The sequence below is a fragment of the Manacus vitellinus genome, unplaced genomic scaffold (assembly GCF_001715985.3).
Source record: "Manacus vitellinus isolate BGI_N305 unplaced genomic scaffold, ASM171598v3 scaffold_22_pilon, whole genome shotgun sequence".
In the NCBI taxonomy this organism is placed as follows: domain Eukaryota; kingdom Metazoa; phylum Chordata; class Aves; order Passeriformes; family Pipridae; genus Manacus; species Manacus vitellinus.
This window is the reverse complement of record NW_021939632.1, coordinates 13,321,938-13,334,870: the sequence shown is the minus strand read 5'-3', so window position 1 is coordinate 13,334,870 and position 12,933 is coordinate 13,321,938. Positions and strand designations below refer to the sequence as shown.

The following is a 12,933-nucleotide window of genomic DNA, read 5'->3' as shown; positions in this document are numbered from 1 at the left end:
TTACCTATGGATTTTGGAAAAACAGGTACAGCTGGTCACCCCCTGCGGAGGCTGGGTACCCGCACGGCCTCAGCCGCGGTGCTTGTAATGGCGCTGCACCAGCGGCCCCGGGCAGCCCAGGACCCACCTCAGCGGGGCAGAGGCCGCCTCCCCGCCGCAATCCCCGGGGCTGAGAGCAGACTTCGCTGGGGCTACGGCAAGCTCCCGGCGCCAGCGACAAGCCCTGCCAGCACCGACTCCCTCAGAGCGCTGTCAAGCCCTGCCCGGCTCTGAGCGCCAGACGGCTGCAAGGCAAATGGCGAGCGCCATTTCGAAGCCCCTCACGGTTTTGAGGCGCGACCCCCATCCCACCCGGCGGCGGGCCGGGTCCGCAGGGCCAGAGACCTGGCGGGAGCTGAGCACACCTCAGAGACAGTGTTCTCTCTGTCTCCGCACAGCTGAGGAGCTGGGACCCCGGCCGCTCGCCCCCCCCCACCCCGGGCGAGCGCTGAGGCGGCGGCGGCCCCGCTGTGCCGGGGCGGGCCGCTCGGTCCGTGAGGCGGCGCGCGCCGGTCCCTCAGAGCGGGCGCGGCCCGGCGGCTCCGGGAGAGGTGCCCGGGGGCAGGGCCGGGGGCGATTGGAAAAGGTCGGTTAACACCGTGAAAGAGTAATGTTCAGTGAGCTTTTACAGAGATAAAACCAATGCGTAGATGTGCATAGCTAGCAGCATCACTGGGGCTAAACGCCTCAGTCGCCTCTGTGCATTCAGTTCGTTGTGGAGAACAGCGAATTGCGAGCGCAGCTCCACCTGTGCTCTGAGAAAGGGGTCCCGGTGAAGGAAATTATTTTATAAAGCACTTCTTCCCCCTTTGGGTGTGAATGGGGAGGAGCTGTCCCAGCTCTGGACTTCTTTGTACCCATTAGTCTTTATTTCAGCTTGCTTATAACCATTTTTCAGATTGGTTGTGGTTGCCTGATGAGAAGAAACTCAGGTAGCTATTTCTCTTAGACACTTTTCTTTGTTTACAAAAAAATCTTAGTAAAAGGGGAGGCTGTTCCTTTGCTCAGTATGCCCATGCTTTTTTCCTTGTGAGCACATCACAGCGGCTCTTTCTCACTCAGTTTTCTGCAGCAATCTCTCTGCGTTTTTCCAGCTCATCAGGACCACCCTCTGCTTTTCCATGGAGGTTGTAACTGTACCCATATCATACAATCTGATACAAGGAGAGCAACTGCTGTATTTATCAGCTTAGCGAGGGTGACTCACTCCACAGCATCCAGTACCACTTCAAATATGAAAGCATTGGTTCTTATCTATATTTAACAGTAGTCTGTAAGTAATCCTTATAATTAAAAATTTTTTTTATCCATAGATCTTTTTGTAATTATTTAAGATGCAAACTTTAAAGACTGAGGAGCAATGGCATTTTCTCTGCAAAACTCAGCACCACCTTTACCTTTTGATCTACCAGTGTTAAGTTTCTTACAGTGAATTGTTATCATTATGACCAAAGTACAGTAATTTATTTTACCTTTCTCTTGATTAGTGAACTCCGTGCTTTGTAATCCTATGGGCACACTTTTTTTCCCTACCATCCACATTATAGTAAATTATATCAAGATAATCCTTTATCAAAACTGAAAATAACTGATGTCAAACCTTGGTTCAGATAGTCAGCAAGAAATGTAAATCCTAAGCATTTTCTCAGAATTTAGCCCATGACAGCATTAGAATTTGAGGTGATACAACAGTCTCCAGAAGTTTTGCTGCGCAGTGCTCCATTTCACACTACTGTTTTGTTGAATTTTTGGACACTGGAGTATACAAAGTCTTCGTCATAAGTCATTATTTTCTCTTGTTGTCTGCAATTGTAAAATCACAGAATCACAGAATATTTTGAGTTGGAAGGGACCCGTTAAGTATCATCGAGTCGAACTCTTACGTGAATGGCCCTATAGTACACAGGGTTATATCAACACTGTAACAACAAATTCAAACATAGACAGCAAATAATAATATTGACATACATCACCACTAACAGGCTTGTCTAACAGGGTTGTGCATAAAGTTCTAAAGCATCAATACTTTTTCTTTATGAAGTTATGTAAGAAGCACCTAGATTCAAGCAAACATAACATCTACATGTAGTATTCTGCATGTATTTCTCAGGATACCCAAGAATTCTTTGATAATCAGAATCTAGAAGCTCTGCGTATTCCCAGATTTCTCACAGATTCTTATGTTGGTTTTTGACCCACTGGAATTTCCTCAGTTATCACTAAATGATTTTGGCTTGGGAGTTCTGTTACAAAACCTCATATTTTAATCTGCTTTATTTATCTCCCTGTACCTACTTGTTTTGTTATGATGCTGATGGTTTATTTCCCCCTTTTCACTAGGTCCTTGCAGTCCATCTAGAATTCCTTTTCCAGACCCTGCCAGCCTGTTCAACATACCTTGTTTACAGTCAGGGTACAGTCACAATTGGGTAACGAAACTGTTGGAGCTACACAAGTGGTATGGTTATAGACTTCATATCCCACAATGGATTTCCAAACACACAACAGTCTTCCATGGTGCAGCAATTTTCATTGCAGTGGCTTTGTAAGTACAACTGAAACTCACAACTTGCCAGTAGAGTCATCTCTGGATTACAGAAATACGATAATGGGGAATTTGAAAAGGCAGCTAATTTATTGCAATTTAAGATGAAAAAAAAACCCAACACAACCCAAACACAACCCAACCCCCCTTAGCTTAACTTCTCAATTTCAGCAGGAGTAAATACCAAAGCACATAATCCTTTCATTTTTGTAATGTTATAAAGGTTAATGTTACTGTTTGCAGTCATGGGAAGTGTTGTCCATCCTAAACTACAATTTACATGAACATTACTTATTCTGAAGCCAAACCAAAACAAGCCATATTTAAGTACAGCTATTAATTTTTATCATTGCTTGCAAATCTCAGGTAGAAAAAACAATTCTTAATTGTTGTAGTGCTTCTGATTACATGTGCAGTAATGACAGACCCATTATACAATGGCTGCACTAATGCAAGCCATTCCTACTCTTAGAATACATTAGAAAATTAAATAATTTGTCATTTTTATGGCCGTGGTAGATGCCAGAAGGTGAAAAGCTGTTATTAAATGAAATTTTATAAAATGCTATAGCCTCAAGAATTGAATGGAAACAAAATATTTCATAGGCAGTAAATAGTCTACAGTATTTAACTGATGAGCTTATCCAAAGGGTATTCCGTGAAAGCGTTCAGTGGCTGATCATTAAGTGGGAATCTGCTCATGTTTAAATTGTCATACAATACTGACTTACACAGAAACATGTAACAAGTTATAAATAGAGGGATTTTATTCTCAAAACATACTATAAAGTAACCTACTCTATCTGTAATTAAAAGTTGAGATGCACTGTCTTACCCTGATTTGAAATCTTAAAATCTCTTTATTTAAATGGATATACACAAACATTCACTACAGTAAATTCCTTTAAAAGTTAGGAGGACTTCATGCTTTTAAAATACCTGATCATCCTGTGTGCATTCTTCTTTGTCCGGAGATGGACTTATGATTACAAGAATGCATGATTGCATTAAGCTACACACATCATAAACACGGGTGAATCAGAATTTAATGTAATAATACTAAACAGGTTTGCTGGAAGGGAAAAAACAGTTGCTGGAGAATTTAAGGACACTGCTGAAATGCATACTACTTTTGTGAAAATCTTCAGGCAGTTTTGAATTTACCTATATTTGTATGCAAATATAGATACAGCACTGTGAACTCTAAGTATCCAAGTTATGGTGTATTGTTTCATATTGTCTTGTGCTACCAGGTCACATAGGTGCTGCTCTGGTTTTCCTTTCTTAGCTTTTAAATAAATGCAAATGCACCTTATTTAAGGGTTTACTATCTTGAAGAAAACAGACTGTGTGTAAGGGGTTTGGTAGCCAAGGTCTTATTGCAGTTAGGTTTTTAGACTGACATCTGAAATGACAGCTTTTAGCTTTAATGTTTCTGTGCATACAAACACCATTGCTCTAGCTGAGACATCTAGTTTTCTTCTCTTGCACTAGTAGAAAAATCCTGAATACAAAACTACTGCATTACCTGAATACTGAGGACAGCAAGGGCAAAGCAACTGAGGAGTTTTACAGCATGGATAGAACAAAAAACAGCAAAGGGGACTGAAAAGGAGAGAACACTTCCATTCAAAAATTGTTCAGCAATGAAGGAAATTAAATACCAGCAATGTTAACATAAGAGTGGGTTCCACTGCCTCTGAAATCAAAGGAAGCAATGAGAAGAATATTGGAGCTTTATGCATATATTCAAAGATGATTTAAAGAAGAAGCCAGCAGCTGCAGAATACTCAGATAAGGACTAGAGAAGTTCAGCAAAACTGTGTAGGTGGCAGGGCAGCATTAAAGAATAATTACACTACCGCTGGGAAAGAGCAGAGAAGCAGTGCAACAATATAACAGTGCTAGCCAAGACTAAAGTGCGAGGTACATAACCACAGTCCAGCCCTTACAAATCATAAGCACAAACTGCAGACCTCAGGCAGACGCCTGGAAACAGAAGGGGGGAGATAGAATGCCTGATGTAGCGATAGCACTGAAATGTAAATAGCATTGCTGAACCACAGGGAGTTGGAATTATATTGGATTCATTCCCAGCTCCAAACTCCAGAGGAAAGGTGACTCAAAGGACTTAAAAGCCAACAACAAAAATACACACAGAAGAGCCTACTCTTCTAGAGCATTGTATGCTCTAGATACTAATTCCAAGAGAAAGAGCCATATAGAGTCTAGCAAGTGATGTGCACCAGTTAGTGGTACCTTGTGTACAGCTCTTCCATAACACAAGTCTGGTTTCCCATATATCATCAACTTACTCTTTATTCTGCAGAGCTGGAGTGTGATGCTCCCTAGAGTAATCCTTACTCTTGCTTTGTACATCCCATAGCTAATTATTATTTTAAAATTATTATTATCACAGAATATTCTGAGTTGGAAGGGACCCACAAAGATCATAGAGTCCAACTCTTAGCTCTGTGTGGAACATCCCTAAGAATCACACGATGTGCCTGTTATTATGTTTAAACCTATGCATTTATCTGAACCACTGAATGGCCTGTAACACTCAAATGCTAGGTCTGAGTAAGTATGTAGGACATAATTATAAATTTGGAAGATAAACTTATCCAAAGAACCAAAGTGCCTTCTCCTTACCTCTTCCCAGATACAATCTTCCCCCCGTATAGTGCAGAAAATTAAAAGCTGTAGAAGGAAAGAGTAAAATGAGATGATATTTCATGTTAAGGATATCTTATGCAAATTCCCTATAATTATGCTGTATACAATTCTAATAAACAACAATGCTGGCTAGGATGATTCTATTTTATTATTTGCTGTTTTTCTTCTTACATGTAATGGTTCCCTTAGTGTTCAAAATCCATCTTTCCTGCCACACACTTACAAGGGTAAATCACTTGAGTGGGCTATTTATTGTTGCTAGGGGAACCACCTTGTTGGTATTCACACACGTTAACATGTCTTTTGACATGTTTCTGAGGACAAGATGCAACACAGCTCTGCAGCATTGAGTGAAAAAAAATGTATTGCCGCATTCTTGGAAATATCCTCCCACGGAAGAGCAGCATTACTCAGTACCTTAGCTTCAGACTGCTTTGGATTTCTTACTTGTTTCTTTAGACAGATAAGAATTGTAAAATTATATGCAATAATCTGATTAATGGTTCCTAATTTTGCCCAGAATTAAACCAGAAAGAATACCAGTCTGTGAAATAAGTGTTGCTAAAATAGCACCCTTCTAATTTTTTTAAAATACTCTTTTCCTTGTATAAGGAAAATTTTCTGTATGAAATCTTGCTATTATTTAACTAAAAATACCCAATTCAAGTAGGGGTAAAGTGGAAGTAGGAGCCATTTCTGAGTAACCAGGTTATTTGAAGGTTATTTGAATTACATCAGTCATCTGCTGGAAAGTATCAGTTGTACGAATACTGCACTAGACTCACGAAAGGCAATAAGCCTCTTTAATGCTCAGAAAGTATTTGTTTCTTGAGAAAGCAGCTTCTGGCAGGACAAAAAAAGATGATGTAGAGATACTGAGGAGGGATTATTATGTCCAGTCACAGCTGACTATGAGAAACAACCCCATTTAAATTTCCTGTTGATTTTGATTACTGCCAACATATCTGTGGGACAAGGGACATATGAGGTTAAAGGAAGCAAAGTCTGAAAACATGCAGAAAGCATGAAAAGGACTCTATCTTGCTTAAGTCTTGTGTGCACATATATTTCTTTGATGATGAAGATCCTACTACCTGGATTTGCTCTAACACCAGTTGATCTAACATTAGAGCAGCACTTAAGATTTACTTACTGATCCAAACACGAGGTGTTCCCTGTCTTAAAGGAGCTTACAAAAGTTGAGACAAAACCAACAGGATAAAGTAGACAGCTAGAGAACCTAAATGAAACAATTATTAACACTTCCTTCAGCTGCCCTGAAAAGCTTAGTTTAACAAAACCTGCATGTCTCTATTAATGAGCAGTTCTCACCAAATACCTCATTGCAGAGCTGAGATTAAAACAGCAGCTCCACACTAAACTCTCTCTCGAACAACAGAAAATTGTCCTAGAACACAGACAGTATCTCTTAAGGTCTGTGGAGATACTTTGAAAAAATGCAAAGTTAGTTTTAAGTTTTCAAATTATGCGTAACAAATCTAAAATGACCCGCAATATAGAGCAAGAAAGCAGCCACACTCTCTACAAACTAGTTTTCAAGCTGTACCCCCTGGCTATCTCTGCATGAAGTACTCTGAGAAAATGCAATCTTATTTGAAAAGTATTGCTGTACAGTTGCAGAGGACTCTCCAGCTGGTTTAGGCTTCTTTTGTTGTGCAATACTAGAGAAACAAAGTAGTTGCATATACAACATGGACACAACAAAGGCATAAAAGAAGAGAGCTCCAGTTTTTCAAAGAAACAGAAAGAAAATAACACTTCTCACAGCAAACAGACTTAGTGGCTTCAACAGCCAGGTGCAAAGGATATTCCCTGTCAACTAAAAAACAGGCAAAGGCTCATTATCTGCTTTACATATTTGCCAATACTGAACAAGTAATGCCCAAGAACATGTTGTTCTGATTTGGCAAATGCTTCAGTTCCGTTCTACATTAAAATGGGACCCATACACATTTGGTCACCAGATTTAAGGCCATAGTATAGAGACAGTAAATATTTTAACAATAGTTTTTCTAAGTGTTGAGCATGGAGATTACTTGTTTTTTCCAGTTCTAATCTCTGAAAGGTATTTTGCTTTTTTTTTTTTTTCAAACATTAAAAATAAAAAAAATCCAACCATGAGGAATAAGCTCAGCATAACTGATTTCAATCAAAATTCTTAAAAAATTCAGTAGTAACAAGCCATCCTATGATAGGAAATGTATTAAATAACAAGTGATGTAAGCAATTCCAGTAGCTCAATTAACACAGACATTATGGGCAGCATAAGACATTGCCTGACAGAGTTCTATTTCACAGGAAAAGTTTTCTTCCAGAAAAGTCCTGCTCCATAACAGCAGGTAATGGAAGAAGGAAAAAGAAACCCATTAGCTGCAGTTCTTCAAACGTTGTTTCCATACTCAGTGGAAATGGAAAGGTTAGGCATCCATGTGGTACATACAAGGGATAAAGACAAAAGGAATAAGTTGTTTACTGGGTAGTAAATCATTCAGTGATGTGAGAGGTTTCCACAGAACCAGCTCCCAATTTTCACAAATTCAGACCAGTCTGCTCTACATCAAGTGACAGAATTACAGGAAATGGCTTTGCACATAATGGTACTTTAAGAAAAGCTCATTTTGAGACATTTTAACTGGAACTCAGAGCTAAATTTAAAATGTTTTTCAAAAGAGTGGGATTTTTTCCCCATATTTTCCTGTACCATGCAAAAGCATACATCATGAAAGACATGTTTTAGGGTAGTAAGGGTAGCCTTTTGCAACTATCATTTATTTAACAAGATTAACTTTTGCTTTCTCAGTAGTATTTCAAAGAATTGCAATATTTAAAGCATATGGCATTAAATCTCCCGAATTGTTAGTGGTAGGAAAGTACAAATGATACAGTGAATAATAGAAAAGTTAAAACTTATCAATTAAAAGGATTTTTAATTTGGTAAAATACTCTGGCCCATCTCTACAGCTAAGAATTCATGAAGTGTTTGACTTCACAGAGAATATGCTTTTCCTGCTTAAGGACATCAATTTGCAGCAACTGATAACCTCACACAACCGAGCAAGATGACAAGTGCAGTGAAAGGACATTGCAGGAAGAGAAGAGGCTGGGGAAGTCACAAGGCTGAACTTGCAGGAGCTGGAACTCTTCTCGGAGTAAGAGAATTTGCAGGGAAACAACTGTGCATCTGAGAAAACATGTGAGTAGGGACTTCAGGCACTGTGCCCTCCCAAAAGGACATTCCTGCAGCGTGGCCTTCAGCCCAGCAGTGTGGATCTCACTGACTGCAGTGAGCAATCTCACTCAAACAAACAACACAAACTGTCACACAGAGACAGCCTCCTCTCATTAAATGCACTTCCTCATATCCTGATAATTCACAGCAGTGAACCTCCACATACTGGGTCAGCTCATTCCTGTAGGTTTCTTACTTTGCAAACAGCATAATTTCATTCTTATCCATGCTAATGCTCAGGCAGGCTTCATTTATCACTACCCCCACCTCTGAGAAAAGAAAGCAAAAAGCAGGACTGCAGAATCTGGGTTAGATGAAAATTAGATCTAAATCCTAAGAAGATCAGCACAAAACTCAGCCTCCTCTGGCAACTATACACACAACAGAAACCGATCTCATGGGACTCTGAAAGAACATTTGTTGGATACTGCAGGAAAATATCCTGTTTTAAAAGAAAAAAATGTAATTTCCTTGTGAAATACTGTGAGTTATGCAAGATTCCTATTGCAGGGATGATGAAAATATTCACTGACAATTTCAGGCCACCACTGATGGTGACAGATGCTTTTATCCATAGGTCAAGATCAAAAAGACAACTGTTTCACCAAATTTCTCAAAGGTCAAAAGAAAAGGAAAAATTTAATACATAAATATGTACATTCATCAAAGAAATAGTTATTCCAGAAACAGATTTGACAGAAAAGATCAAGCACAGTTATCCCAGAAGTACAGTTTCTCAACTCAACATTTTAACCTCAGCATTTTGCAGCAGCAATGCTGTAATAGCTGGCATAAAATTAAGCACAACTTTAAGTGCTATACCTACGACTAAAATAATCCAAATTACTAATACAAAATACATGACTGTGTGTAAGTAACAAATTAAAACACATACCAGGTTTACTCTCTATGCAAAGTATTTTGCATGCATAAGCTTTCCATATTTAAATAATTGCCTGGCTATTGGGTGGAATTCAATGTTGTTTTGGATGACCGAGGTAGAGAGAAAAAAAATTCATGACCACACAGATTGACAGTAGACTTTTATTAACATATCTTACAATGCCGATTACTGTATTCCTAGTTTTATAATCTTCTGATGTGTTATCAAGGTTGATTTAGATTCTACAGTAATGTACTGTACTTAAATGATCATTCATACAGGATATCACACCAGAATATTTGAGTAATACACGCACACACCACTCTAGTTTGGACCTGTTATTTTTCAAGGTTAGCTTAACAAAGTAGGATTAAAAAAGTTATGGGGGAAATAAAAATTCTTGTTTAGCAGCATGCAAGGATATTCAAGTACAATTTTTCAACCAAGTAATTTTTTGTTGTTGTTGTTGTTTTTAATCGACTGGTGACTAATTCACCAGTACTATAATAAACACTATGAAATACCCAGATGTTAAAGTTAAGGCTAATAGTTTTACTTCACATCCATATGCACAACCAGAGAACATTCCATTTTAAATAAAACACAGTAATCAAATTTCGGACACATTATCTCTTGTATATATAGCATTGGAGCTTCAAACTACAGATGTACTCAAGTTCAGGAGCCCTGTAATAATGTTATGCTGGCAATGTAAAGAATCTTTTTGCTCTTTAACCACATTTACAAAATGGCCTGATATTCATAATGAGCAATGCAAAAATATCACAGGCAGAACTTATAATACAGTATCAAAAAAGTACTATTTTGGAAAAGACAGCCATTTAGTCGGTGAAACAGAGTAATTCTAATCTTACAGGAAGTACTGTAATACTTTTGAAATATATATATATTTATATGTATGTATAAAAACCAGCATCCTTTATTGTAGGGTTTTCGAATTGCAGGTATTCAGAAAAACTCATTGTATTTACTTACTTTTCCTTCAGTCTGTTCTTGATTGCTATACAGTAATTTTATTTCCCCTATACACTTTTCACTAGATAATGACTTCCACTGGGGAACTCTTTTCTTTGTGGTTTTATCATAAGATGTTTTTATTTTACACATATAAATTTTATTTTACACTCAAGCTATGAAAGTCAAAACTACCAGGAACTGCTTGGTAGTACTGTATGAAATAGCCAACGAATGTCCAACACTTGTGAAAAACATTAGTAGCAATATATTACATACCAGTATTTTAACTACAGTCTTTCCTACCTACTTACACTGTGGGGTTTAGCCCAGTCATGTCTGTTCTCATGAATTTCTTAGTCCTCTAAGCATAAACTCTTTTGGCATTCATCCAGTGAGGCTGCACATGCATTGGTTGTTCATCCAGGCTACTACCTCTGTTGATTTTTCTCTTTATTTATTTTTCCTTTTTTAGGAAACCAAGCAGAAAGAACAGTGATTACTTTCAACAAATACAATATAGAGGAACCTCCTGAAATGACAGCAAAGGTACAAAATTATGATTCACTTTCAAAATAGCCTGCACATTCCCAATCCAATCATTCTGAAACATACATCTGGTTTGGAATGACAGGAGGCTTATGGTCGTTATGCTTATAACTGGGATCTGCTATGTTGGGCACCATACAAATTCTCTATATACAGCAATTTCTGTATGTTATGTTTCTGTATGTTATCACTAAAAGTTTATTCAATTTATATGAAAAAAAATCTCCTTTCTGAAAAAAAAAAAAAGAAGACAGAATGTGTGTTCTGGATTAGATTAAGAGCAATAAGAAACCTAATGTACAGCTATTTCATTTATTCATGGAGAAAAAAAATTATGAATTTCCTGAGAATGCATACATTTTCAGTAATGCCTGAAATATTTCAATAGACCTCTTATAAGTGAAATTCTCTTTAAAATTCAGCTTTCATACCAATTGTTACCATGCAGTCTCACAATCGTTTTACAGACCTGTCTAATTACAAATGCGATCAAGCAAAAACCTGAAGCCAACACAAAAAAGGCGAAGAAATTTTATCCAACATATTTAGTAAATGTAGTAGACATATACACAGTTTCAGCAAAAATTGCTAAAAACTCAACTCCATGCAGAGAAAAATAAAAACCTGACAGCTACCCCTGGAGCCTCTAAATAACTCTACGTAAAATTTGTGCTTCTTAACAATAATGGGCTTTAAAAAAACACAAGCAAAATGGACTACTGAGTGCAATCAGATTGCTCACACCATTTTGAGGATTTAATTTCAATTATTATATCATTCTTTAGTAGCAACAACAGCTCGTTTTGCAAAGATTTCACATGTTGACAAAGTTCCATTTCCCTTTTATGCCCATACCCCACTTCACCCCGCGCCAAAGAGCCAAACTCCCATTCGGTTAAAGCTATTGTCGGTCACGATGCATTCATTCATGGTAACAGCAGTGATATGGGGTGTAGATGATGATGATGATTTACAAGCCATTATAATGTGGCCCCCATCTTTTATTGATATGATCAAAAGTATGAGACACCCACTGCTGCTCAAGCACTTTGTATCTTTCCTTGCATATGTAGAGGGGTTTACCACGCCTGGAGAGGGGGAAAAAATCAAGAAAGAAAACAAATGGTTAATATACCAAATAAACAGAAATATGCTTCATTGTATAATCAACAAATGGTATTCATAAAACTTTTTTCACAGGGTAAGCGTGCATTTTTATTGGTGAGGGGCTTTCAGTTTTGCTTTTAATAGGATAACTGCTGGGACTTCTCTTCCTCACACTGGATAGCAGAATCCAGAAACAACCACTTGTTTTCTTGACCATGAGTATTTTGAAAGTTATGCTCCTTCCCAACACTGGAGTCCAACTGCATTGTTTGATTAAAGGCCAAACAACACCTTTGGAAGACAAGTGTTTCCCAGTGCAAGACTCGATTGACTGTCATTGGGAATGGCAACATAGGAATCTGTCTATTGGGTGCCAGGTGTGTGTAACTCAAAGATCACGATTACACCACCTTTAGGCCAAAAAAACTCCCAAAAGCCCAAAGGAAAAAAAATCAGTCCAACTTTCAGTAAATGGGGATTTTCCATTCTTCCACACAAGGAAGGCAGAGATCTATCATTATCTGTTACTGCATGTCACATGATGAAGTTGATCTACACAGTGGCGGCAACAATGAAACACTTGTAATGAAAACATTACCTAAGATCTCTGTCTTCTTCACCATGTGCATCTAGATAAACAGAACCCCAAAGGCAAAAACGATGGCCTCTTATGATGATGATAACAGATGCGTTAATCAAAAGAAATATTCCTGTCCCAGCTCCACAGTTTTGAGAATGCTGTAACATTACGGGTGTAGAAAGGCAAGAGTGAAAAGATTCTGTTAGTGTCTGTCAACTTTATAACAGAAAGAATTTAAAAAATAGAACTTAGTTTTGCTTCAAATAACATGCACACATTATTTACTAAGAACTAATTTGGTAACTGATGGCCTGCCCCAAAATCTCCTT

General features: G+C 38.3%; 1 protein-coding gene across 6 annotated transcripts in view; it reads right to left on the bottom strand.

Annotated features, from left to right (window-relative positions):
- Window positions 1-9,123: 9,123 nt before the first annotated feature.
- UBR3 (ubiquitin protein ligase E3 component n-recognin 3) overlaps window positions 9,124-12,933 on the bottom strand; it is a 105,254-nt gene continuing 101,444 nt past the window's right edge. For all 6 annotated transcript variants that reach the window (XM_018072488.3, XM_018072490.3, XM_018072491.3 and 3 more), the window contains 2 exons: window positions 12,623-12,762; window positions 9,124-12,005 (listed from right to left, as the gene is read on the bottom strand). In XM_018072488.3, the coding sequence (XP_017927977.1) occupies window positions 11,888-12,005; window positions 12,623-12,762 (258 nt within the window). In that variant the 3' untranslated portion in view covers window positions 9,124-11,887. The remainder of the gene's footprint in view (window positions 12,006-12,622; window positions 12,763-12,933) is intronic.